Genomic DNA, 27735 nt, shown 5'->3' with positions numbered 1-27735 from the left:
GACACTGAGGGTTGCGATCCGTTGCCGGTCATGAAAAAAGACAAAAAAAAAAAAAAAAGAATTCTTTATCTCTTAGCTAATAAAGGAAAATATGTTGGGAAGATAGTGATTTAAGTCACGGATAGATAAATTTAATAGAAATATACTGGTTCAGTCTGTGATTTTTATCAGTTAGGCTAACTTATGCTATGATCCTTTTGGCATGTCAGCAGTTAAATTCTTAATGGAATTTAGTAATTAAAGCTATGACAAACCTGCTTTATATTAAATTCTAGTCCATAATGATGTGATCTAATCATGTTCCAAGGTAGAGTCATCTGCTTATTAACCAAGGCAATCATTCAATTGAACCAGGAAGTTTATGTCTGATGGCACAGAATAGTATCCACCCTTCAAGAAGATATTCTAGAACATAATGGTTTCAAGATGGTGTTCAATAAATTGTTCACACAATATGTTTTCTCTGTAATAGTTGCCACTTCAAGTTCAGCATTCCTTTTTGGGGTAGCACTTGGGCATCCATACAGAGGATTTTGATGGATAGCCAGAGTTGTGAACTCCTATTCTCTTTGGAAGAGTTTATAGCTTTGTAGTTTAGAGATTAAACTCTGGGACCAATTTACTTGTGTTTCAAATCTAATACTTACTTTATCTTAACAGGTTGTGAGAATGACCTAGAAAATAATATAAATTTATATATTTAAAAGTATAACAATAGAAGCATATAATTGTATAATTTATGTTAGATATTAGAGGGGACTTCAAAAAACTTATGGAGAGATTCATAATATCTTTTAATTCTATCTTTCCATGAACTTTTTGAATTCCCCTCGTATATAGATAATCGAACACATGCACACACACACGCGCACACACAACTCTTATGGCAGGGTTTGGCATGTAGGAAGTGAATGTTAGATTGACAGATGAGTACCTCTTTTGTTGGGGGCGGGGGTGCCATTACATTTTTTTCTTATCCTGAGTTTTGCTCTTTCTCTTGTGCTCTTCCTAGCGTAAAATAAGCCATCACTGTTTGACTGGTGTTTTTAATTCTTAGGGCTTCTTCTCGCCAGGAAAGAAGGTAGCCAGCCACTAGAGACTGATACTTTATGGGCTTCTTATCCTGCTAGGTTGATTTGTGAGTTCTCTAAGGCTGTGTTTTTCACATTGTAGGTTTCAGCTCATTCATTAGTTGATCAAGAAATCAATTTAGTGGGTTATGACCAGCATTGAAACATATATTAGAGCAGAAAATAAAATATCAGTGCATTGAATGTGAGAAAGAATATATTTTTTTAAACTTATGTTTTAGTTTTTTAAAAAGATTGAAATAATATATATATACATTTATGTGGATATTGATTGAGTTTAGTTCCACTAAGTGTTACATGTTCCATAGTCACAGATTCCCTCAGAAGTGGTATTAGTTTAATATTGTTTGCCTTGCTGAAGTGACCAGGGTAAGTCTGTGGCTTCTGATGGTATGTCATATCTTCTACATCACCTTCAAGGGTCTGCCTACCATCCTTTTTTATTTGAAGTAAAGGTTATTAGAAGAGAATATCTTCTAAGAAGAGGATGGGAGAACATAACACCGCAGTGCCTTTTGAGTGGCATCAACAAAGGCCATTCTGTCAAGTAGAGCTATCTAGTCTCCTGCCTCTTGGCATATATTCTGCTGTTTATCAGCTCATAAGTCAGTGGTTTTCAAACTGACAGTGGTAGCATATCCTATAGTCAATTTAATAAGTTGCTGTCTTTTTTCCCCCTAAATAAATAAAACAAAAAACAGAATCGAAAATGTCTCAAGCGTATCACACAATATAGTTTTTTAAAACTTGTTACAAGGGTATGTATAGGTACTGGCTTGCAGAGACTAAGTTCTAATAATGATCAACTGGCAAACTGTATGCAACTCAATCTTATAAATCTGTATTGACAAACTGATAGCCACAAAAGTCTTCAGATATCTAAGACAATTATTATCAGATCAGTAATCTTATCTCTGATGGTAGGAAACAGTAAATTAGCCATGAAACCTTGTGTTTGATTTTTGTTGTTTTATTGTTTTGTGAGTGTGTACAGGTCTGTGTGTTTTGTTTATTTGTCCTGGCAAATATTTAAAGGTTTATAGGTTAAAAAAAAAATTTACAATATTTCCCAGTTGTAGAGGACTTTACTTTTGCTTTGCATTGATGAAAGTGACCCATGCAGTTAAAAATACAAAAAAAAACCAAACAAAAAACTGATGATACACACTAAAATCCACTCAATTCATTTTCGTTCTNTTGGCATATATTCTGCTGTTTATCAGCTCATTAGTCAGTGGTTTTCAAACTGACAGTGGTAGCATATCCTATAGTCAATTTAATAAGTTGCTGTCTTTTTTCCCCCTAAATAAATAAAACAAAAAACAGAATCGAAAATGTCTCAAGCGTATCACACAATATAGTTTTTTAAAACTTGTTACAAGGGTATGTATAGGTACTGGCTTGCAGAGACTAAGTTCTAATAATGATCAACTGGCAAACTGTATGCAACTCAATCTTATAAATCTGTATTGACAAACTGATAGCCACAAAAGTCTTCAGATATCTAAGACAATTATTATCAGATCAGTAATCTTATCTCTGATGGTAGGAAACAGTAAATTAGCCATGAAACCTTGTGTTTGATTTTTGTTGTTTTATTGTTTTGTGAGTGTGTACAGGTCTGTGTGTTTTGTTTATTTGTCCTGGCAAATATTTAAAGGTTTATAGGTTAAAAAAAAAATTTACAGTATTTCCCAGTTGTAGAGGACTTTACTTTTGCTTTGCATTGATGAAAGTGACCCATGCAGTTAAAAATACGTGTTTTGTTTATTTGTCCTGGCAAATATTTAAAGGTTTATAGGTTAAAAAAAAAATTTACAATATTTCCCAGTTGTAGAGGACTTTACTTTTGCTTTGCATTGATGAAAGTGACCCATGCAGTTAAAAATACAAAAAAAACCAAACAAAAAACTGATGATACACACTAAAATCCACTCAATTCATTTTCGTTCTTTTTATGTTCGGACTTGTTTATGTAATAGGTGCTTTAATTCAGAGAGTAAATATTAAGTTTGTGCAAGAAGTTAAGCATAAATCACATACATTATATACATTGTTTAAGGTAGTCAAATACTCTGTTAGAATTTGTTTTCCTGAGGATTTTGATAACATTTAAAATTTTATTTTCCTTGGATTGTTGCCTGTGCCTAGCAGTGTCCTCATAACAGCAGATATTTGCCTTACAGATTTATTGAGGATGATCACAGAGTTTCTGGTGAATATTTTAAAATAAACAAGGCTTCAGAGTAGGACAGTATCAGCATATGTATGTTTTAAGATTGTGTCTAAAATACAGTTTCTTTTTCCCTTGAAAACATTAAGAGGACGAAGACTTCTGGTAAATTATTTCATAGCAATGGAATTTGTACATTAGTTTTCTACACTTGGGAGTTGAAAAATGGAAGAAATTTTTCCAAAAGGGGAGGACAAAAAATAATAAGCATAATTCATCTTTTTCTGCAAGTTCTTGGAAATTGAGTTCAAGTACATAGTTCCTTCTCTGAATTGTGTATGATATGCTCCTTAGAAATTGTTTTTTGAAATTACAGAAGTTAAAGTAATAACCTCTCAACCAGTGAGTTAACCGCCTTGATGTTTGCTTATCTTTGTACAGATGTGTGCAGGCATATGTTGTTGGTAAAGGCAGTGAGTGAGAGCATAAAGATGCAGAGTATGGAAGAGCTGAATTCCTTTGTTCTATTGTTTTGGTTCCCAAAATTCCCCAGACCCTGGGCCCCACACCCCCTTGTCTTTTTGCCGATTATCCAGTTCTTTCTACTCTTTAACAGTATTGCTTGACTTTTCGTCATTATAAGAGGATTCTTTTTTCCCTTCAATCATGTTTTACTCACTTCCAACTTCACCACTTTCCACCTCATGCTGGTTATCCTGGTGAGAGTGCAAGGTTTCATGTTGTCTCTTTGTGGCATTTGTTTCTTCAAAGCTATGTTCCTTTCCTTTGGTTGTCATTATGCATGATAGCAACTTGTATTCTTTTTCTTTGGTAGATTTGTTCCTAGAGTATAGTTTAGAAGGAAACTAAACTACATTCTAGTTTAGTTGGCTCCAAACCGAGATCAGTCGCCAGAGGCAGCAGCCCAAGTGTGATGAAGGGATTAAGAATGTATACAGAAGTGTTGGTGGTAGTAGCTAAACAGCTAGATTATTCAAAGGTGCATGAAATTTAACTTTATTAAAACTCCTTTATTGTTGAAATTCCTGTGAAAAAACTAACCTGTGATTGAGAAATTCTAGCCTGGGGCCAAGGACTGGTAAGAGGCATTAGTTTGAATATGTATAAAATGGGTGACTTGGAGCAGGTGGGACCCGCTGAAAGCATTCACATATGAAATAACACTGTTGTTCCCTCTGCAGGGAACAGCAATTTTCAATCCTTGCTCTCTAATTCCAATTTTCAGTCCTTGCTCTAGGCCCCAAACCCACTCCTTTCCTCCTCCCCCATTTAACTGATTTTGTTTTGTTGACTCCTATATCCCCAGACCCTGGGACAGTGAATAGTCGTAGCAGGTACTCAGTAAATATTTGTCAAACGAATGAACTTTTGATAATACTAATTTTCCAGAAATTCATTTATCCTGTCATGGCAGAACAGGCCATACTCATTTATCACCCCCTTACTTTACAAATGGGAGAATAACTGGATATATAAGAAAATCTCATTTTGAAATGATCTGAGTTTCTACAAGTCACTACTGAACTGTTTTGTGGGTTGGAGATTGGTGAGTCTAAAGCCTGAGAATCTGGGTGCATTGTTATGCTATAAAAATGAGTATTGTACTTGTAAGGGATTAACTCAGTCTTCATGGGCTCTCCAGGTTGTTACACTTAACATTTCTATTTTACAGAGGCTGAAGCTCTAGAATAACTATGAAAGCGCTGGAGTACTTTTTTGTTAGGAAGGCCTGGACTTTGGGGGAGCAAAACTTGGAAATAGTTTACATAATAATTCAACAGATTTTTCTCACAATGGTAGATATCCAAGTGTGAGATTATTTATAGGGAAAGACTGATTATGATCTGTGCTCATATTCCACAGAAGAAAAGCTCTGTATTTCAACTAAAACATTTCCTTATTTGGGATTGACTAGATTTGGTTTGTTAGGAGGTGGACAGTTGCCCTTTTATGGCCACTAGATCCTCCACTGCTCTCTTTTATTTCTCTTTTTTTTAAGTGCTCTCTTTCATGCCAGTGTTCTCTCTCTCTCTTCCTCCCTCTTCTCCCTTCTAACCCCCACCTCCATCTCTCCCCCTCTCCCTCCCCCATTATGTGTACACAACCCGAACAAACAAAAGAATTTCCTTTGTGTTCTGCCTATAAAGCATAATATGTGAACAGTGTGTTTGAGGCAGAGAACCAGGCAGGTGAAGTGAAAAGTGAGCTGACCAACATAGAAGGATGAGTCAAGAGGATGCTATGAAAATAGCATAAATCATAGGTCCTAGGAGTGTCTGAGCAACCAAGTAAAAGAGAAATAAAAGACCCTTTTCTCCCATTGTAAAATTTGTAAAGTTAATATCAACTCATTTACAATTTTTTCTCTATTGTACAAATTAACTTAAACATTTCAGATCAGTTTTGTGGATGATCATCATTTAATTCAAAGTAGTTGATCTAAATAATACTATAGTTTAAGAGCTAAGATTCCATAATGTTTTGCTTTTGTTGTCTATCTTTTTAAACAGGTGACTTGCTATTATCCATTTGGTGAGCACCTACTGTATACAGACTTGTATTTGAAAACAATGTTAACATTGTAAGCATCTGAGTCAACTTTAATGTGAACAATACAAGCTTATAACTTTGGCCATATTTCTTTAATGTGTATGCCTGCTGTTAAAAAGAAAACCCTTATTGGCCAGCATAAAAGTTATGTCCTAAAATATCCACTGTGCATCTCCAGTTTATTGTGGAAACAGGTTAAGCTCGGTCTGCTCTTTTGGTCCTAGCAGTGCCTATAAGCAGCATGACAGGTTAATGGCTCAGATACACTTTGGCAGAAAGCCATTCCTTAAGCATTGAATGTGGTTAAGACCACTTCTTCAGAGTGGTTTTTGGCTTTACCACAAATGTAGGTTTGATATGCAATAACAGAAAGCTAAGTTCCAGTTTAAAAGAAATGTATTGTTTTGGGTATTAAATGCTCAAGCAAAAGGGCATTTTCTCATTCGTGCAATGGTATTATTTAAAATGTTTTGGAAACCTCTTTGTCTGCATTCCAGACATAGAATTTTGATTCTCATTATTTTAGTTTAGTTTATTAAGTATTTTTAAACTCATATGTAGAGTATCTACAATGTCCTCATTTTACGTGTTTTTAAAAATAAGAATTGACATCTTTTATTTTTTCCTTACGGACAGGCTTCTTTGAAACAGCCTAACTTCTTATAAACCTAAGTCATAGTCTTTCCTTGCGCATTAGACCTTATTTTTGCTATCCCCTCCATGAATGCTTTGGTCTGTATTATTTAAAAGGAAAACAAAAGGCAGATACACTGCCGAATTCAAATACTTTAAAATACCAAACTGTATGTCAGAGGTTTGGCTACTTAAGAAATTGGCCAAACATAGTTTGATGGAAATTAGACTGCATCTGCATAATTTCTATCAACAAAAAGAAGAATGCAAAACCTTTTTGTTAAACTGAAATCCGTAGATTCAATGGTCCTTTTCAACTTAGAAAATAATGTACTTTGCAGAATTATAGTTGATAAGGGTAAACACTAAACTCAGGAGACTCTCAGTGCCCACTGCAATTGTAACATAGTTCCCTTGTGCAGGGAAAATGTAGGAGTGCTATTTTAGAAAGGCAGTGTCAAATTTATGACATACATATATGTGCGCACACGTGTCTGTATGTGTGTATGAATACAACAGTCAAGGTATGGTTCCCGCAGCAGATATCATTAGATTTCCTGAATTTTACGTATTTACAGCTTTAGAAAACATTTTCTCACTTTCTAGTAATCAAAGGAAAATTTACTCTTTACTCTTATTAGAAATTTAGTCAGTAGCTGAATGATTGAGAAGGTAATGAAAGGAGGCTTCCTTTCAGGATCCCCCCCCCCCCATCTGTGCTGTATCATAGAAAGTTTTAGGTTCAATTAGTGCACTTTACAATCCTATCATAAAAATTCATATCCTGTTACCCTGTTTACGTTTTAGTGTCCAGAATTGAACTGCAGTATATAGAGTATATGGAAAATCATGAACATTATAATCAAGTTACATTTTGGACCATAAATTTACTGGTATGTGCACTTGGGCAAAGTAGTTTCTGAGCTGGTTTCCTTATCTGTATAGTGAGGATAGCACGCCTACCTTATAAGATTGATAGGAGTATGAAGTGAGATGTGCATGCAGAGTATGTAATATATGCCTGCCCTCCAGCAGCTGCTATTGTAGTATACTCCATATGGAATAGTGACCATGTTTCCAAATTGCTGTTATATGTTGCAAGCGTCTGGTACATACAGTACCTCACACATAATAGGCAGTTAAATGTGTGTTGAATGATAAAAGAAAGAAAAAGAGAACCACAATCTGGGAGAGCAATTAATTATACCATTCTTCCTCTTCATCTCAGTTTTAAGTGAAATAGGCAAAGGAAGACAATTTTAAAATCAACAGTAGGAAAATTCTGGGTCCTAGTATGCATTCAGCATATTTCCATGACACTGCATAATTAATTGATTTTTTTTTAAATACATATTCTTGTGATATATGATTTGCCAAAGGACCACAGTTGATCCTAATTTTCTGCCTCATAATTGAAAAAGAGAAGATTGTTGGGAGTATCTGGGCTGAGATTTGGATGGAGGAGGAAGAGGAACACTTATGTCAGGACTTACAATCTCGTTGACTTAATGTTTTGTTGTTGTTTCTTTTTATTCTAATTGACTTAGTATTTAATTTTTCTTAATATAAAATACATACATCCTGGAATGTTACAACTGAGGACTAGAAATCACTGCCTTCTAAAATTTTGATGTTAAAATAAGATATGAAAACAATAGGAATAAAGTCCATGAAAACTTTTTTAAAAAACTAGCCATACATTAAAAAAACTTGAAAAATTTTTTCTAACTGAAAGTAATATACCTACAGAAAAGCATGCAAATCATAAATGTATAATAAAGTGAATTTTCACAAAGTGAATATACATGTATGACCATCACACAGATGAAGAAATAGAATATTATACAACTCCGCAGAGGCCCTTCTTGTAGCCCCTCCTAGTCTCTATTCTTCCTTCTCAAAGGTAACCCATATCCTGTCGGACACTGTAGGTAAGTTTTGACTGTTTTTGAATTTCATATAAATAGAACCATACAATTTCATACTTTTTTGACTCTGGCTTCTTTTGCTGGTAATCAGTGTGTGTTGTAAGAGTTTTTTGTGTATTCTGGGTGTTAGTCCTTTATCAAATATGGTTAACTGTATATACTTTTAAGGCCATATAAATATATACATGTTTTGAAGGGTCCATTTCAGTTTCACTGTATTTGTTAAAGGAAATATCAGTTAGTAATTCAGAAGGAGTAGTGGTGTTTTATTGAGTGCTTGCTCAGTGCTAGACACTCTTTTAGGTGCTTTACGTGTCTGAACCTTTTTAATTCTTGCAAGAACCCTATGTGGAAATACTTTTTTTGTGTGTTTTCAGTTGAGGATACTGAGGCACAAAGAGTTTAAGTAACTGTCTTGTTCCAGGTGACACCACCAGTTTCCGTTAAAAACCAAGATTTGAATTTAAGCAACCTAGCTCCTAAGTCCATTCACTTAACCACAGCATTTGACTACCTATTCTCTAACTTGCATGCGTGATGAACTCTGTGTGTGTTCTCCTTAGATGACATTTTTTATGTCTTGAACATGGCCTTGCCTCTCCCATAGTTCTTTATCTTTTCTTTCTCCACTTGGTAAGGGGATAGGAGAAAGCAAAACCAAAAGGCAGATGAAATCATGAAGATCAGGAAGCTGTGACTAAAATTCATAAAGGTGTACATGCCATTTGAAAAGGCAGTTCATAAGATTAAGTGAGGTGTCTAAAGGAGTTATTAGTAAAAACTAAACAAACGGTTGAGATGGGAACGTCTTTAAAGTTAAGTCGCGCACTGTATTTCTTTGTGGAAAACCTTTTGGCTTTCCATAAGGATCTGAATTTGATTTTCTGTTTGAGCCTGCCATATATTTTCTAACACGGTTCCCCTGGTGAAATTTACTTATTGAGACAATTTTGGGGGGTAAATTCCTAACTTAGAGCCTTTCTCTGTTTTTTTTTAGGACACAGTATTCTAGAGTTGGTGATAAGTGGTCATCAACTGAATTCTAGAGAATGCAATTTCATTTTGCTGTTTACCTAAGGCAAACTTTAAATTAGTAAAGAAAAACCCCTTCTGTCAAGTTATATAAGGCATTCTAAAGCAAAGTGGAATTCTTGCTGCTAACCATCATTATCACTAACAATTGTGTGTAGAGCGTGTTTTATATATACACTGGGGTAGACAAAAAATGTAGATCTCATTTTCTCATTCAAAATTAATGCTACTAGCTGGATAGCTTTTTGCTTGTGTATATAGGCCTAACTGGGGGGTGCTGTGTACCCAGCAATCTCTTTATGCATACAGATTTTTAAAAATTTTTGTTAATATAATTGATGCTTTATTGAACATCTTTGTATGCATATTTTTACACAGTCACAAATTATCTACTTGTATAATAAATTTCTGGAATTGAAGTGGGAAATGGCTAACTTAGAGGAATTCACATCTTGAATTATAACAGACGTTGCCAAAGTGACTTCTAGAAAGTTTGCAGAAATTTAAACTCCGAACAGTATGTGCAAATTTCTCTTTCCCCACTTGTGCACCAACACTGGGTGTTACTAAACAATTTTTAAATAATTGTCTTAATGACATAAAAACTGTGCCAGGAAGCTGGCCACAGTCTCTTTATGTGTCCCTTCTCATGTATGTTTTTTGATGTTTGTCACCACTAGGTTCTCCAGCTAGCAGAGTCAGTCCAGCAGCTTTATTAAGAGATGAGTGCTTCTCTGGGTGTGGCCTTTTTCTTTTGATAATAATTGCAGTGTACAGAAAAGCTGCAAAAATATTGTGAAGATGTTTACCCAGCTATCTCAAATGTTAACATTTTACCACATTCGCTTTATCCTTCTATATATCTATACATACACTTGCACACATGGATACACACAGAAACTTTTTTTCCCATTTGAAGGTAAGAAGTAAACATCATACCCTTTTGCCCTTAAATGAGGGTTTCTAAAAATAAAGACGTTCTCTTCTATAACCATTACACAGTTTCAAAATTAGGAAATTAAAATCAATATCTGATTATCTAATCTACAGGTCCTATCCATATTTTGTCAATTGTGTAAATAACGTCATTTATAGCAAAAGTAACTTTTGGACTGTATGTCACATTCAGTTATGTGTATTTAGTCTCCTTTCATCTGGACCAGTTCCTCAGTTTTTTGTTTCATTCTGTCAACTCTTCCAAAATTTGGATTTGTTCCTCATGTGTAGATTCGGGTTCTGTATTTTTGGTAGTAATATCACAGAAGCAATGTTGAGTTCTTAATGCATCGTATCAGGAGGCATTTGATGTCAGTTTGTCTCATTCAGTCTCTTGATATATGAAATTGGGGTAGTTTGCCCAGAGTCTGATTGCCCCTTTCTTTTTGAGGCCATACTTTTCATGTAAGGTTGTCTTGTATCAATGGACACCAGTGTTCTTACAAGTCACTTGTGCCATCTGGACAGTTGGGCTTATGGCTATTGCACATTTAATCCAGGAACTTTTCATGTAAGGTTGTCTTGTATCAATGGACACCAGTGTTCTTACAAGTCACTTGTGCCTTCTGGACAGTTGGGCTTATGGCTATTGCACATTTAATCCAGGAGAATCCCTTCCCAGGTATGGGTATTTGGAAAGACAATGTTAACCAAATGTGGAAATAATATTAGAGTTAACCTAAAAGGCCAGATGCTGAGGGTAGCTAGAGATGGTGTTCTCAGTCACCCCTCATTTTTATCTAGATTTCTATCTTCCTGCTCCTTTACACAAACTACCATTGTTTTTTTCTAACTGAAAAAGAAAGGTGGAACAAAGGAACTTTAAAAATTAAGAATATGGTACTGATTCAATTGTTTCTTCATATTATACATAATAAGAGGAGAAACATGCTTCTACCTAAAGGGGCCAGCTACAAGCATGGCATGTCTTTGAAATCTACTCCATGGGATATTCTAATAGAAACATGGTTAATAAATGAGGGGCTCTAGGAGTACATATCATGCCTTGATTGTCTTCGTTACAGTAGACAAGGACCAGTTAGACCTAGCCAAATTGTGAGCAACATTGCTATTAAATGTGGCATTTATGTTAAGAGCAGGTTCAAAACTAGAAATTGAAGTCTGACAAAGGCTGACATAGTGTCTTGCTCAAAGTTTATTTGGCTTGATAGGCTATTTTCTGCACCCATGGATGGAGAATGAGTAAACTGTTTAAAGGTAAATTATGTATTTGCTTTAAAAAATGTATTTTTAAATATTAATCTCTTCAGTCATTTAATAGGTACAATATTTTATTTGCTTTAAAAAATGTATTTTTAAATATTAATCTCTTCAGTCATTTAATAGGTACAATAGGTACAAGTTGTTTCTGAACTTCTTGCTTTTATAAGTTATATAGATGTGTGTCTTCAAACATACATCATTGTCCATTTGTCCTAAAAGAATAAAAATTCTGTAAGGGCATGGATTTGTGTCTCTTGTTCTCTGATATATGCCAGGAACCTATACTTGGCCCCTACTAGGTGCCTGGTAAACATTTGGTGAATGAAAAAATCTGGAAACAGAGAACAGTACATGTAGCCTTTCTAGTGAACCTGTTAAATTTTTTGTGAGTAAGTTCCTAAGCAGCCTCCCAATACCATTTGCTTTGCTTTCATACTTTTTGTTGTCACGGAATGTAATACTATTGTATATCACCTACTTGTTTCCTTCTGGTGGGTATGTGCCTTGAGGGTATGAATAAGGTGTCCTAATTTTTCCCCAGTCAAATGGTGCTTTATTTCATTATCTTAAATCATGGTTTAGAAATCTCAATACTTTTGAACTGCATAAAATTTATATTCCGTTTACAGCAGATTTGGTGTGAAGTTTGGTTTAATTATGAGTTTAGATTGTTCATGTTCCTTTTTTTTTCTTAAACTTCTGCAAATTCCTCACCAATGTTACTTGCCTTAATTTATTTTAATCTCATTATTTTAATCTTGTTTCTGCATTAAACAGAAAATTTGTGAAATACAGAAAAATAGAGGAAATTGCTTTTAGTTCCACAACCCAAGGCTGGAAGGGTTTTCCACATGGCTTGAGTTTGCTTTTCAAGCCAACTGTATGCTTTTAAAATCAAAGTTGTAGTATTGTTACTAGACAATATTCTAGTTTATTTATTTATTTTTTTTGCTTTGTTTTGTAGCAGTGTAATCACTAAATGGTTCTGTATTCAAAAAGGCTTTTTCTTGTGTTTTTTCTCCCTCTTTGATTTTTGATTTGGTTTTCTCATGTGACGTGTCTTTGAGCCAGAAATAAGTTCTACCAACCACATTTAGACTACTCTTATGTAAAATATTTTTCATAGATATATGATGTATTAAACAATGCTTATAACAAAATACCTAGACCCCAGTAATTTATAAAAATGAAATTTATTGCTTACAATTTCAGAGGCTGGGAATTCAAAGTCCAGGGAACAAATTTGGTGAGGGTCTTCTTTGGTGGTGGATTTACAGCAATGCAGGGGTCTCACATGGCAGAAAATCACGGAGCAGAGAAAGAGACTCACGTGCTCTCCTCTTAAAGCCCTTAGAACCACACCCCTGACCACCATTAGTAATCCACGTACTAAGGCATGGTCCTGCAATCTGATCACCTCTTCAAGGCCCCACATTTCAGTTACCATAATAGGACTTCCTACCTACCCTCTTAACACTGTCACGAAGGGGACTATGCCTCCAGCACATTAAACTTTTGGGGGACACAATTCAACCCATAACAGCTGTCAAAACGTCATGTCAATAGACATCTTGTTTTTAAAATAGATTGCAAACAAAGATGAAAATGTGTACCTGCTATCTCACTGTTCCCCATTGCAAGAGGGAGAGACAGAACCTAATCTTTAAATTATAATCAGTCTGTGAGTATTGGTAGCTGACTGCTGAGAAGTGATTATTTTGGTTGCATAATATAAATATTACATTATGAATTTTATTGAATCACCTATGTTTAAAGATGGATCTTTTTGTAGTAGATAATTCTATATGTAGATCTATGAAGATTTATAAATAATTAGAATTTTAGTTTGATTGTGACCTTCAGAATTACGCATTGTTATATACCTACCACATGCTTTCTTGAATTTTCTCAGAAAACCCGTTTTCTAATTCTTCTCCCATTCCAGTAGATAACCATTAGTTTTAATGAAATAAATAGTAATATGATGTCATATGCATTAAAGAAAGGAACAAGATTGCACACAACAATTATTTGAATGTGTTATTATATACTAAAGAAGCCATTTGATCTTATTAAGATTTCTAGCCTTTGAATGGCACCTAGGTAGAACTATACATCATTTTGTGTAAAATGCTGCCCAGGCTCAGCAGGCAAATGTATTGAGCTCTCTTGCTTATGTTTTCTGTGGGGCTGGAGTGATGTTGCACAAGCATGCTTTGTAATTGTTGACTTGATATAAAGGGTATTTCCAAAAATGGACTTAGACATTTTAGTCGTCGTTTACTTGTTAATCTTATTTCAGAAGAATTTCAGAGTACCAAGGAATAAAATTTACATTTGAATTTTGAGTGTAGTGAGTCTCTTACTAGTCGTGTAATAAACCTTTGTTAGATCCTATGTTAGATCCCAAAGAGCTCTTGCTGGTTAGAGTATTAATAGCTAGTCCTAAGGGTAGCGGCATCATTGAAATGTTTTATTTCATTTAATTGTATGTTTCTCTCTCTCTAAAGTTTTTTCCATTTTAACACTTAGGTAGATTTTGGCCATACCTTACTTTGCTTCTCTTTATGAAGTACAACTCTGTGTGTGTATGTAAAACATGTATATGTATATAAACATATAAGCATACAATTAAATGTTTGTATACAGTCAGCCCTCTGTATCCCCAGTTTCCTTATCTGTATATTTGACAAACTGCAGGTTGAAAATATTCAAAGAACAAAACAGTAAAAAATAACCATACAACAAAAGGAAATAATATAGATAAAAACAATACTGCATAATAACTATTTACATAGCATTTACATTGTATTAGATAAAAGTAATCTAGAGATGATTTGAAGTATACAGGAGGATGCGTGTGGGTTATATGCAAATACTGTGCCATTTTATATAAGGGACTTGAGCATCATTGAATGTTGGTATCCTCAGAGGGTACTGGAATCAATCCCCCCCATAGATACCAAGAGATGACTGTATATATATCTATAATATATACATATATGAACATCTACCTGTATATCTATATATACAGTCATGTGTTGCTTAATGATGGGGATACATTCTGAGAATGTGATTGTTAGGTGATTTTGTAGTTGTGCACACATAAAGTGTACTTACACAAACCTAGATGGTATAGCCCCCTACACACCTAGGCTATATTGTATAGCCTATTGCTCTTATGTGAGTAATGTATTGTTCTACTGCATTATGATGATTATGGTTATGAAGTCACTAGGCAATAGGAATTTTTCATTTGCATTATAGTCTTATGGGACCACGGTTGTATATGTGGTCTGTCCTTGACTGAAACATCGTTATGCTGCACATGACTGTGTATGCATCTATACATGTACATGTACATATACATAATGTACCTGAGGTATTTTCAAGAGTATCATAAAGTTTTTGGTTTTCATAAATTATTCTATACCTAACCTAGTAATCAATGTATGCTATATAGTGGTACATTTAATCAGTTTTCAAAAGTTCAGAAAAACTTTCTGGTGAAAAAAGATTCAGGAGCAGATTTTGCATTTAATTTCTTAGCTGGAATTCATAGATCAGCCAGTAAATAGTTCCATGTTTTGAAATTTGTGGTCTTTAGCCACCTTATTGGTTTTACCAATAAAACATCATGTTTTGTTTCTTGATTTTATAAATTGGGTGTGCTGTAGGATAAAAGAAAAAAAAACCAATCATGACTAATTCTTACAAAAACTTGGAATATTTGCTCATTTTTGTGCTTTTTCAATTAAAGCAACTTTTGAATATTTCAGGGTTAATGAAAATACTAAAATATTCAGTCATAAATACCCATTGTTTATAAATTATGCATTTATAAAGTGTCATTATATGGCATTTAATTATTCAACAAAATGAACTAAGTGGGATCCTAAGACTTTTTATCATCAAAGTTAATAATTTTGTGGAGCATCACAAATACAGTAGACATATCTTTACCTAAGTCAAATAAGGCTCCACAACCTATAACTCTGATTATGAACAAGTCACTTAACTGCTTATAACTGCCATCTTCAAAACAAAACAAAAAACAACCTTTATTGGTCTGTTTCAAGTACTGTGCCTTTACCATCTCTTTCATAAGAAGGCCACATTTCTTATTTCAGAGGAAATAGGAGGTCGTAACATAGGAACTATAGTTTCTTCCTTTTATACTTATTTATTTATATTAACATCATATTTAGTTCCTTCATTTAGTTCTTTTGGCTCAACCATTTATAACTAGAAAATGGTAATTGCTCACACTCATTGAGCACTTGACTGTGTTCCAGGCACTATTTTGTGTGTTTTCTGTATATTAATTACCACATTTAATTCCCTCAACAACCTCCATGTTGTATTCTAATTTCAACATGAAGTGTGCTTCCTTGCCTTTGCTTATACTTTTACTCTTGCCCTCTCCCAACTAGTTTAAATTCTTCTTAGGCTAGTCCATTTAGCACATTTCTCTTTTAAAAGGCTGTAGACTACAGGCTAGTTAAATAATCAAAATGTATGTTTAAATCTCAACTCTGCCTGCCACTTACTTTACTTTGTGACATTGGGCAAGTTGTTTTTTGCATCTTTGAAATGAGGCCAATATATACCTTATAGAATTATTTTATAATGATTAAATAGGGTAATGTATAAAAAACGTACAGCATAGTAGCTGAAACATGATTAACACTTATGAGTTCTCACCACCTCTTGGACTGTGAGGATTTTTCTTAGTGCTGCATATTACCAGAGACTGGGGGTGGGGTGTGGGGTGTGTGTGTGTGTGTGTGTTGTCTCTAAAGGATCCTTAGTGCTGCATATTACCAGAGACTGGGGGTGGGGTGTGGGGTGTGTGTGTGTGTGTGTGTGTGTGTGTTGTCTCTAAAGGATACTTGTCGTCCCACATGATCAGAGTGCTACTTGCTCAGAGTGAGGATGTAGGACCTACTTAGAGTGTGTTGTTTTTGTTTAAGAACCATCTTAAAGTGTGTTGTATTAGTCTGCTTCCATTGCTTATAACAAAATACTTGGAACGGGGTAATTTATAAAGAATGAAATTTATTGCTTACAGTTCCTGAGGCTGAGAAGTCCATAGTCTATCTAGTGGTGGCGACAGTGACCCAGGGTTCTCACATTGCAAGATAATAGAAGCAGAGAGAGAGAAAGACGGACCCTCCTTTTCTTTTAAAGCCCTCAGAGCCACACCCCTGACCACCAGTTTTAATCCATTCACTACAGCACAATCCTACAATCCAATCACGTCTTCAAGGCACCCACTTTACAATTAGCATAATAGGATTTCCCACCCTCTTTAAAGTCACAGTGGGGGCTAAGTTTCTAATACATAAAACTTGGGAGACACAATTCAAGCTACAATGAGTTTGGGGGGGCATAGTTCAATTCACTACATGTGTATTTTGTTATGTCTAGGTACAGATGCTTACTTAGAGGATTTTACTTCTCACTGTTCTTTAGTAAGGCTGACGTAGCGGAAACTACATTGCACCTAAAGCTTATTGTGGAGCATATTATACAGCTTATTTAAATTTTTTTCTTTTATTTTTTTCCAGGAAATTTGGTGAGCGGCCTCCACCTAAACGACTAACTAGGTAAGCATTGTATTAGTCAGCCTTTCACCTAAATGTTTCATAGAAATGTAGATCCTGTCATTTTAGAAACTGTTAGTTGCTCTTGAAAAGTCATTCAGGGCCGGCCCGGTGGCGCACTGCTACAGTGTGCCGCTTGGGAGTGTGGCGGCGCTCCTGCCGAGGGTCCGGATCCCACATATAGACCAGTTCCCGCTCACTGGCTGGGCGAGGTGCGGCCCGGTGGCGCACTGCTACAGTGTGCCGCTTGGGAGTGTGGCGGTGCTCCCGCCGAGGGTCCGGATCCCACATATAGACCAGTTCCCGCTCACTGGCTGGGCGAGGTGTGGGCGCAGCACCGAGGGTTGCGATCTCGTTGCCGGTCCCGGTCCGGTATGGGCGCGACACTGAGGGTTGCGATCCGTTGCCGGACACGTAAAAAAAAAAGACAAAAAAAAAAAAAAAAAGAAAGAAAGAAAAGTCATTCAAATATTGTATCTAGAGCATAAGCTTATTCCCATCCATTTCCCTTTCTCTTACCCCCAATACTGGAATAAGAGGATGTAGTTCAAAGGGAAAATGAAACCTCTTTGAGATACAAGAGCGGCAGTATAAAAGATAGCTTCCTATATGATAGCTGTGTTTAGCCAATCACAATTTTTTGATTATAGGTGAGAATTGAAAGATTTAATAAATGCTTTTTAAAAAGAATTTTAAAGAAAACAGAAGATTTATCCATTTTTAATGAGAATATAAATATTATATGGTGTTCTAATTATATAATTTAATATTACACTATACATTTTAATTATAAATGTTAAATTTAAAAGTATTAGTCTTAAGTGATTTTTAAAAATTTCTAACAGCTAGAGGTTGTAAAATAAAAACTAAGAGACCCAGTTTTCACAGTCATAGTCCTAGAGGTAACTCTATGGCTGAATTGTTAGCAGTGTTCTTTTTTTGTATCTCTTAAGAAAATTGTATGTATATATGTATATGCCTCTTTTTTCTTTTTTTTTTTAAAACTCAACCGGGATCATACTGTACCACTGTGCTGCACCTTTTAACTCCACTTATCTTCCTTGATAGTTCTCTTTAATGGCTCCATGGTTTTCCATCGTCTTCATACAACTCTTTATTTAATATTTCACACTGATGGCCATTTAGGTTATTTCTAAATTATTGATATTATTTAAAAAGCTGTTGCACTTAGAGAATGATGGGGACCTACCAGGAGGATGCAGGAGACAGTTTGAAAGGGCTCCTGTTAGGCAAATCTGGGATACTTTGATCATCAAAATAAATAATGATAGGAATGGATTAAAATCCATAGAATAAAGTTTAGAAGTCTATACTGAGATGATTACTTATCTTAGTATAAGTATTATTTATTTATATAAATCAATAAATGGAGGAAAGGGATAGCTTTTCTTTACAGAAGAATGCCACCTAATAATTGTACAAGGAATGATGAAATGAGAAAATCACCATTTGGCTACTTTCATAGTTAATGATTGTTTCAGGCACAAATCATCACTAGTGCTTAAACTACTGGATTAAAATTTCATGAGAAACAAAATATTACAGTCTCAAAGTATGTATTAATTATAAAGGGAAAAATACTAACATGATAGTGGAGAAACCTGGCAACACCACCTTGATTAAGTGATCTAAATTAACATCACCATTAATGGACAAATAATCAGGTACTTCCCAAGAAAGACACAATATCAATTTTGTGGTATTCTTGCTAAGAATACATGAACTAGATTTAAACATAAAGAAACATCAGACAGACACAAATTGAGGATTTTTAGGTTTTGTGGCTTATACAATCTCTGTCATACAACCCAACTCTGTTGTAACACAAAAGCAGCCATAGACAATGTGTAAGCAAATTGGCATGTCTGTATACTGGAGTATAGCTTTATTTCTAAAACAGGTGGTGGGTCAGATTTGGCCTACAGGCTGTAATTTGTAGATCCCTGAGCTAGAGGAGAGATTGAACAAGTAGAGACATGGAAAATATATATATATATTTTGCATGTCTCTCTGTCATGCAATATATATATATTGCATGACAGAGAGACAAAGATTACTCAGAGCTCAAATATTAAAAGCAATGAGAAGTCCAAAGGGACTGCACCGAGAAAAACTCCCTCTAGAAGGGAAAAACAAGGCGCAGTCCCGAGTCGGTATTTGCTTCAGCTTTTATTGTAAAGACAAAGAAGTACAAGAGACAAAACAACTTAATCAGTCATTTATCATAGGAATGAAAAGAAATTGGCTATGGGGCATTCTCTGGAAAACTTCTTAAGAAACAAAGGAAAGGGACTGAAGCTGGATAAGAAATGACCTTAATGTCCTTATCTAATCGAGCAGAACATCCTTGAAGATCTTTGTTGTGCTAAGGGCTTTTGCCCTTTGAACAATCCCTGTTCTGCCTCAAATCTCTTACCTACACTAAAGGCTTTTGCCCTGTGTAAGTTCCCTGGTCTAAGGCAAAGAAATATACTTGATGGAATTAATGTCAGAATAGATAAAGAAGAGATTAGTGAACTTGAAGATGTAGTAATAGAAACAATCTAAAGTGAAGCATACTGAGAAAAAGTCAAAAAACCAACCAGCAAGCATTAGTGAGCTGTGGTTCTGTGTTCAGATGGCCTGATATATGTGTAGGTAGAGCCTTTGAGGCGACACTGAGGGTTGCGATCCGTTGCCGGACACGGAAAAAGACAAAAAAAAATAAAGAAAGAAAGAAAGAAAGGGAGGGTATGACTAAAACAATATGTGGAGAAATAATGACTAAGTTTTCTAACTTTGGTGAAAATTATAAAACCACAGATCTAAGAAACTCAGTGAATCCCAAGTGCAAAAACTACACCGAAGCACGTTATAATCAAATTGCTTAAAACCAGTGATAGAGAGAAAATCTTAAAAGCAACAGAGACAGAAGCTAAATTAGGTACAAAGGAACAAAGATAAGGATTACAGCAGGCTTTTCATCTTGCTAAGATAATAAGTGGAGCAAGAACTTATTGTGTCAACCTAGAATTCTATACCCAGTGAAGGCAAAGTAAAGGCCTTTGTTAGACATATTAAAAACTGAAAGAATTCATCACAAACAGGCTTGAGCTACAATGTTAAAAGGAATTCTTCAAGCAGGACAGTCATATCAGATAGAAACCTGATTCTGTACAAAAAGGTGACATCACTACAGATTCTGTAGATACTTAAAAGATAACAAGCAAATATAAATGTGTTCCAATACATCCAACAACTATTGAAGAAGTTAATTAATTCCTTGAAACTAGCAAACTACCAATGTTTACTCAAGTAGAAGCAGGTAACCTGAATAGCCCCTATATCTACAGAAATTGAATTTGTAATTATAAGCCTTCTGACAGAGAAAACTGCAGGCCCAGATGGCTACACTGTTGAATTCTACCAAATGTTTAGGAAAACATGCCAGTTCTGTAAGTACCCTTCCAGAAATTTGGAGAGCAGGACATACTTCCCAACTCATTTTGTGAGGACAGCATTACTACACTGTTACTAAAAGCAGACTAGACATTACAAGAAAACAAGACTACAGACCAATATCCTTTATGAACATAGATGCAAAAAGTCTTAACAGATTTTTCAAATGGAATACAAGAATATATTAGATAATACATCATGACTTAGATTTACCTCAGGAACGGAAAGTAGTAAATGTAATTCAATATATTCCGAACAAAAAAAGGAAAATCATATGGTCATCTCAAGGGATTTAGAAAAAGCTTTTGGCATTCATTCTTGATAAAAATTCTCAGTAAACTAGTAATAGAAGGGAATTTCCTTATTCCGATAGAAGTGTACCTACAAAAAACTGTGTATAACACCTTACTTAATGGCGAAAGGCTGAATGCTTTACCTCTAACATCAGGAATAACACAGGATTTCTGCTTTCACTACTTTCATTCCACATTGTATTTGAGGTACTAATCAGTACAATAAGACCAGAAAAAGAAATGAAAGATATCAGATTGGAAAGAAAAAACTTAAAACTGTTTGTTTTTCTTGGTGGCCAGTCAGTACAGAGATTGAACCTTGGACTTTGGTATTATCAGCACCCTGTTCTAACCAACTGAGCTAACTGGCCAGTTCCTAAAATTATCTTTATTTGCAGATTTCATAATCATCTACATAGAAAATTCTATGGAATCTTTATTTATTTACATGTATACATATTTGTGTGGTGGAATTTTAAAAAGGCTACTAGAACTAATAAGTGAGTTTAGCAAGGTAGGATGCATGATTTACAAAACTGAATTGTATTTCTGTATAGTAGTAATGAACAACGGGATAGTGAAATTAAAAAAAAAATACCATTTATAATTGCATCAAAAAATATGTAATTCTTACGGAAAAACCTGATGAAAGATGTGCAAAAACTCTGCATTGAAAACTGTAAACATTGCTGGGAGAATTGAAATCCTAAGTAAATGTTCGTCCAGCATAAGAAAATATTGTTAAGATGTCAGTTCTTCCCAAATTGAACTATGGATTCAACACAATCCCAATCAGAATCTCAGCAGGTTTTTTGTAGAACTTGACAAGATGTTTTTAAAAATCATATGGAAATGCAAACAACCTAAAATAGCCAAGACAACCTTGAAAAAGAGCAACAAGAACTTATACTACCTGATTTCAAAACTTATTATAAAGCTAGTAATGAATGTATTGGCCAGTGCTGCCCCCCCCCCCCCCCAATAGCTACAATAGCTGTAGTAATAAGTACAGTATTGGTATGAGTATAGAGTGGCATCATGACAGAATAGTGAACAGAAATAATTCTTTAGATATGTAGTCAGTTGTTTCCCAATCAAGGTGCAAAGACAATTTAGTTAGGTAAATGATAGTCTGTACTATTCAGACAAAGCCCATTTTGGAACTTTTATTATTTGGTTTTTGCAAGTGACAGTAATCCAATTTGAGAAGTGCAGGGACTGAGCCGGTTGGTAAGGATGACTGTCCAGACTGCCCATCTTTGTGGGTCAGTTTTCTCTCTTAGAGTAGGTGGGGCTGGCTATGGTTAGCTCTCCACTCAAATGCCTCTCTCCTATTCTGTCTCTCCTGACTACTCCCCCCTGCTGGTCTGGTTTACATCATTTATTCACCCCTTGGACCAATCATGGAGGCATGTGTGAATGTGATGAGGAAATAAAGGGGTATGTTTTTAGAAGAGTGGCAGTTAGCACTATTAGCATACTGAACTAAAACTGCTGTAATTTATGTCCTAGAGGGAGATGTGGCATGTAGTATTTTCCATATGTCTTGGACCTCAGAACTGTGTTTTTAAGGAGTATCTTGCCACTGCTACCAGGAACTTACTTTGGGAAACACTAACCTGTGAATTAAATCCACACTTACCAGCGTGGTATTTAAGACTTGACCCAGCCTCATACCACCCTGTCTTTCCAACCTAATCTTTCAGCATTCTGTGGGCTTCGTGCTTCAACCATTTAGAAGATACTCCATTTATAGATATTAGGTCTTTCTGTCTTGCATCTTAATTTTCTTTCTCTTCCTGGCTTTTATTGGCTTTACAAAACCTTAGAAAGCTTACCTTTTTACCCATATTTTAAAAAATCCTGTAAAGAGACAAACTTTTGTACCCTACCCTTAGTTATCTACCCTCTCCCCTTTTTTTTCCTTACCAGCCAAGAAGCATGGTTTATGTTCATTACACTTCCTTGCCTTCCGCTCATTTTGCAGCTTACTTCAGTGTGGAGTTTGCTCTCTACCCTCTCACTTGCAATGTTCCTATTAAGCTGTCCAATTAACTAATTACCAAATTTATGAAGACTTTGTATTTCCCCATAATTGAGGTTCTCTCTTACCTTGGTTGCTGGGGGCAAGTTCTATTTGCTTGATTACTTTTTACACTCCTATTGTCTCCAGTGGCCTCACTGTAAAAGTAGGCCCTTTGGAGACAGCAGCACATGCACTTATCATTCATGGATATGTTTCACTTTGGCCTTCTTTTTCTGAATTTCGTTTGCAGTGTAAAGTGCCTAGGATGTAGGAGATTTTCAGTAAATCTTCAATGGGAAGATGAATAGTTGTCCAGCTTACCTGGCATACTTGTGAAACTCATGCTTTGCAGGTTGGATTAGATGCCTGATCATTCAATCCTAGTTCCTTTTCAAGTTTGCTCTCAAAGCTTCAATGTCCCTGTTCTCCCTCCCCCTGCATCCTGTGTAGTTATTAACTCTTACTGTTAATATTTATAATAGTAATAGCTGGAGTCTGCTGACACTTGCTATATATCAGTTTGTGGGGCTAACTTTAAAATTTTTTTTGTGGTATAAGGTATTTGTCGTTATTTTATAAGTGAGAAAGCCTACTAAGTGACAGATTCACTCCTGGTCTGTTTTATACCAAAGCTGTGCTCTTAACCACTGTAAAATACCTGACATTATAATTTTGTTCTTGAGAGCCAGACTGCCTAGGTTTGAATCCAGACTGTTCAGCGGCATCTTGGGAAAGTTGTGTAACCTCTCCCCAGTTTCTACAGTGCACATAACAGTGTGTCACCCTCAAGGTTGTTGGTTATGTTAATAATGCCTAGAACAGTACTGGCACAAAATTGCTTAATTTTAGTTCTTTTAATTATTATAATTAATATTTTCTCTGCAGAAAGAATTTGCGACTGCCTCAGGTGTTATCAAATACTAAATTTGTGTCCTACTTTACATGAGTTGTCATAAAAGGGATAGGAGTATAAAGTATGGATCTTGCTCTTAAAGACTTTGTAGTCTATGTGGGAGAACAAGAAAAATAAATATGAAACCTGACAAACTTAAGTAATTGCTAAGTGCTCCAGAGACTATGAATACAAATAGAATTTAGTTTGGGGAAATAGTCTTGCAGCTTAAAGTTCTTCGTTCAAATATATAGCAGCTTTTCAAGTTTTATGCCAGGGACTCTTGTGCCAATTTTGTCAGTATATTTGGCTTTCTCCTGGCTTTTCTTTTGTCTTATCCACCCTGAACTCTCTGGTCAGTCGCCTGACTTAGCAACACCTCAAATCCCTTATCCTCTCCAAGCTGCATCTCCAGTACCCACAAGTTTGAGAACATGCCATCCCTGTTCCCACCCTTGGAATGTTACTGGAAATTGGCATCAGTAGTTTTGGATTCCAACATTAGCAGGCCCTCTGATACTGATCTTCATTTTATTTGTCCATAGTCAGCTGCTTCCTTTTCCATTCCCTAAAGGCTGTTTCTAAATATTTACTGCTCTTTTCTTACTCGTTAGACTACAGAGCCTTTAAGAGCAAGATCCATAGTTTATACTCCTGTCCCTTTTATGACAACTCATGTAAAGTAGGACACAAATTTGGTATTTGATAACACCTGAGGCAGTCGCAAATTCTTTCTGCAGAGAAAATATTAATTATAATAATTAAAAGAACTAAAATTAAGCAATTTTGTGCCAGTACTGTTCTAGGTATGTATTAACATAACCAACAACCTTGAGGGTGACACTGTTATGTACATTGTAGAAACTGGGGAAAAGTTACACAACTTTCCCAAGATGCTACTGTTAGGTAGGTATTATTATCTCAGTTTCCAGACGTGGAACAGAGGCTGGATGAGGTTAAGTGCTTGTACCAGGTTACTTAGTGTGTAAATGCTACGAGTCTGGAATTTTCCACATTTAATAACTTACTACTATTGTATAGATGTCCTCTTATACTTCACATTTGTTTTTATTTCCAGTGTAGATGGAATACCAGTTAATAAGAGTATTTTTGGGGGCAGACTGGTTAGCTCACTGGTAGAGTGTGGTGCTGATAATATCAAGGTCAAGGGTATGGACCCCTGTACAGGCCAGCTGCCAAAGGAAAAAAGTATTTCTTGATGATTGTCTTTGAAGCATCTTTGCTTTAATTTTGTGATGTGTAAAGTATCTTAAGAATTGGGATTCTGCTGATTCAGAATTGTAGTAGTTTGATCTTTGTAGAGCTTGCTTCTTAAATTATACTGTTGCTTAGCAACGTAATTGGGTGGGTAAATAAATTTAAGACATTGGACTTCTTATGGAGCATTTGCTTAATAGGTAGTTTGAATAGTTTGTACTTGAAAGAATTAACATTATATTTTTTCCAAAATTTAATTCAGTTTTTCACTAATTTCAGTGAGCCTTTATTAAATTTTGTTATGTATTTAGTAACATCCTTCAGGATAATTGTGTATTTGTATGTAAACAATGCCTTTTCTTAGTCCTTATGTAGGATTGTCATTTTAGGATCATGTATAATACATTTGTATGACCTACTCGTCTGTGACGGCTTTCATATAAAACAGATTCTAATAGCTAGGAGAGGGAATCTGGGGGGAACTAGATTATTAAACTACAAAAGTATTGCATGTCATTAACTTTATAAGCCACATTAGCAGTATACATGGTGATTCTAGTTATTATAGAAGTTGTAATTGTGGTTTAATTGAGTCACATCATAAGTTCCAAAGAATAAGGGACAGTTTCTTTTGAAGAGCAAAGTTTACAGTTGAAAGTGAGCAGTCATTATCATTGTATAATATTCTTTAAATTTAGTTCATGGATTTGTTTTACTTTGTTTTGTTTTTAGTTTTGCTTGTTTAAAAAATATTCCTGAGATCTCTCAATAACAGAGCATAGCAATAAAAAAAAGATTTTTATCAAATATTAATATTTCACCCCTGTAATACTAATATTTATATTTGATTTTAGGGAAGCTATGCGAAATTATTTAAAAGAGCGAGGGGATCAAACAGTACTTATTCTTCATGCAAAAGTTGCGCAGAAGTCATATGGAAATGAAAAAAGGTAAGATTATTGTTTTTCTGGTGGGTAGGTAATTCAGTTTTCATGTGAATTTGCAAATGATGTATTGATATGCCTGCCAGAGGATGTTTTCTATTACTGGGTTAATTTGAAAGTACAAGATGAAAAATAGGGGATTTGTGTCTTGAAAGGGGGAAACAAAGTGAATAGTGGCATACTCAAGCCAGGAGAATTTAGTAAAGATCATGAAGCTAAGTCCCTGATTTTACAAAACTGGGTTCATACTATCATACAGCCTGAACGTGGGCACTACAGAAATCATCAATAAAGCAGATTAGCCAAAATCAAATTATAACAAAGTGATGTTTACATTTAGTGTTTGTTTTAGTATCTTATAAATTTCAGCATTTTTTTGTGTACAATTGTGGACTCTGTTGTTTTTTCATTTGCTTCCTGGAATTTACTTATTAGTAGTTTCTTGAGTCTTTGTCTTTCAGACATCATTTTTTTTGTTAGTATTTCACGGGCAGAGATACCCTACTTACGGGTGGAGAGCAGAGTTTTGTTGGAGTGGCTGGAAAAACACCAAAGTGGAAGAAAGAATGAAAACTCAGGTTTTGGGGTCAGGTTGTATAGCTTCAAATTTGGACAGTGCTGCTTTTTATCTCTTGATTTTTGAAGGTGCATTTTAGTAAATTGGAATCATTTATTCTATATTTTTGATCACCTATTAGGTTCCAGTTACTATGCAAAAGGACTATTATTGGAAATTTTAAGTCACTCTGACAGGTAATACTAGGATGGATAACTGAGGCCCACTGGAGATAGCAAAAGGAGAACTATTAAAAAAATCATGTCCAGATAAGTTTCTGTTTGTTAGTCACTGTTAAAAATACATGAATATAAAGCTGCAGTGGCTTGTCATGTTAAGATAGAAGATTTAATGGTTGTCTTTTATTTTAGTAGCCTTTATTTTCAGTTTCTTCCTATTATTTGGGTATGGCTTAGCTAGTATAAAACCCCTGAGTTGAGGGAAAGCTTGAAGAATCTAAGCTTTTAGGGCCTCCAGAAAATGAAGAAAAATGATGAAAGGCCAAACTAATTTCTTTCCTATATTTTTACTTATTTGTATTATTAAAATTTCCAAAGTAGACAGGCATTACTTTACGATAAAGGGAGAAACCTGTTAAACTTACTTGATTTTTTTTTAAAAAAACAAGTTTTAGTAGTAAGGGACTGCTAATGTTCGTCCAGCCCCCTGGATGACTGGCAAGCTCTGCCGAGGCTCCTCTGTGGATTGAAAGAAGAGATCTGGTGCCTTACTTGGTGGAGTGCACAGTGGAAAGGAAGAAGTCTGTTTTCTTTCTTGCTGATCCAGGTGTGGGCCTTTTTGAAGAGCTGCTAAGGCATAAGGCATGATGTAACTTGGGGACATGACCACAGTCCTCTTGTCCATGTCCCTCTGGCATATAAAATAATTCCAGTGAATGATGCTAAAAATACTTGGTCAGGAAATTTTTTCCTACAATTTTAAATTGTTCTTAATATTAACTTTTGTGCCCTAATAACTTATACTTATTTTCATAGCATATCCAGTATATCCCATTTATGTTAGTGGTTAGTTTTAATTTTTCATGAAAGAATGTATTCCCAATTTAAAAAATAAACTTTTTAAAAGATTATTT

The 27735-nt window shown here is 35.1% G+C and overlaps 1 protein-coding gene across 1 annotated transcript in view; it reads left to right on the top strand.

Annotated features, from left to right (window-relative positions):
• LOC103589635 (recombining binding protein suppressor of hairless-like) overlaps positions 1-27735 on the top strand; it is a 36073-nt gene that overhangs the window by 1615 nt on the left and 6723 nt on the right. The window contains exons 2-3 of the mRNA XM_008571664.1: positions 17219-17257; positions 25997-26092. Coding sequence (XP_008569886.1) covers positions 17219-17257; positions 25997-26092 — 135 coding nt within the window. The remainder of the gene's footprint in view (positions 1-17218; positions 17258-25996; positions 26093-27735) is intronic.

The sequence above is a fragment of the Galeopterus variegatus genome, unplaced genomic scaffold (assembly GCF_000696425.1).
Source record: "Galeopterus variegatus unplaced genomic scaffold, G_variegatus-3.0.2 Scaffold710, whole genome shotgun sequence".
NCBI lineage: Eukaryota > Metazoa > Chordata > Mammalia > Dermoptera > Cynocephalidae > Galeopterus > Galeopterus variegatus.
The sequence above is the reverse complement of the archived record's forward strand: the minus strand, read 5'-3'. Positions and strand labels throughout refer to the sequence as shown.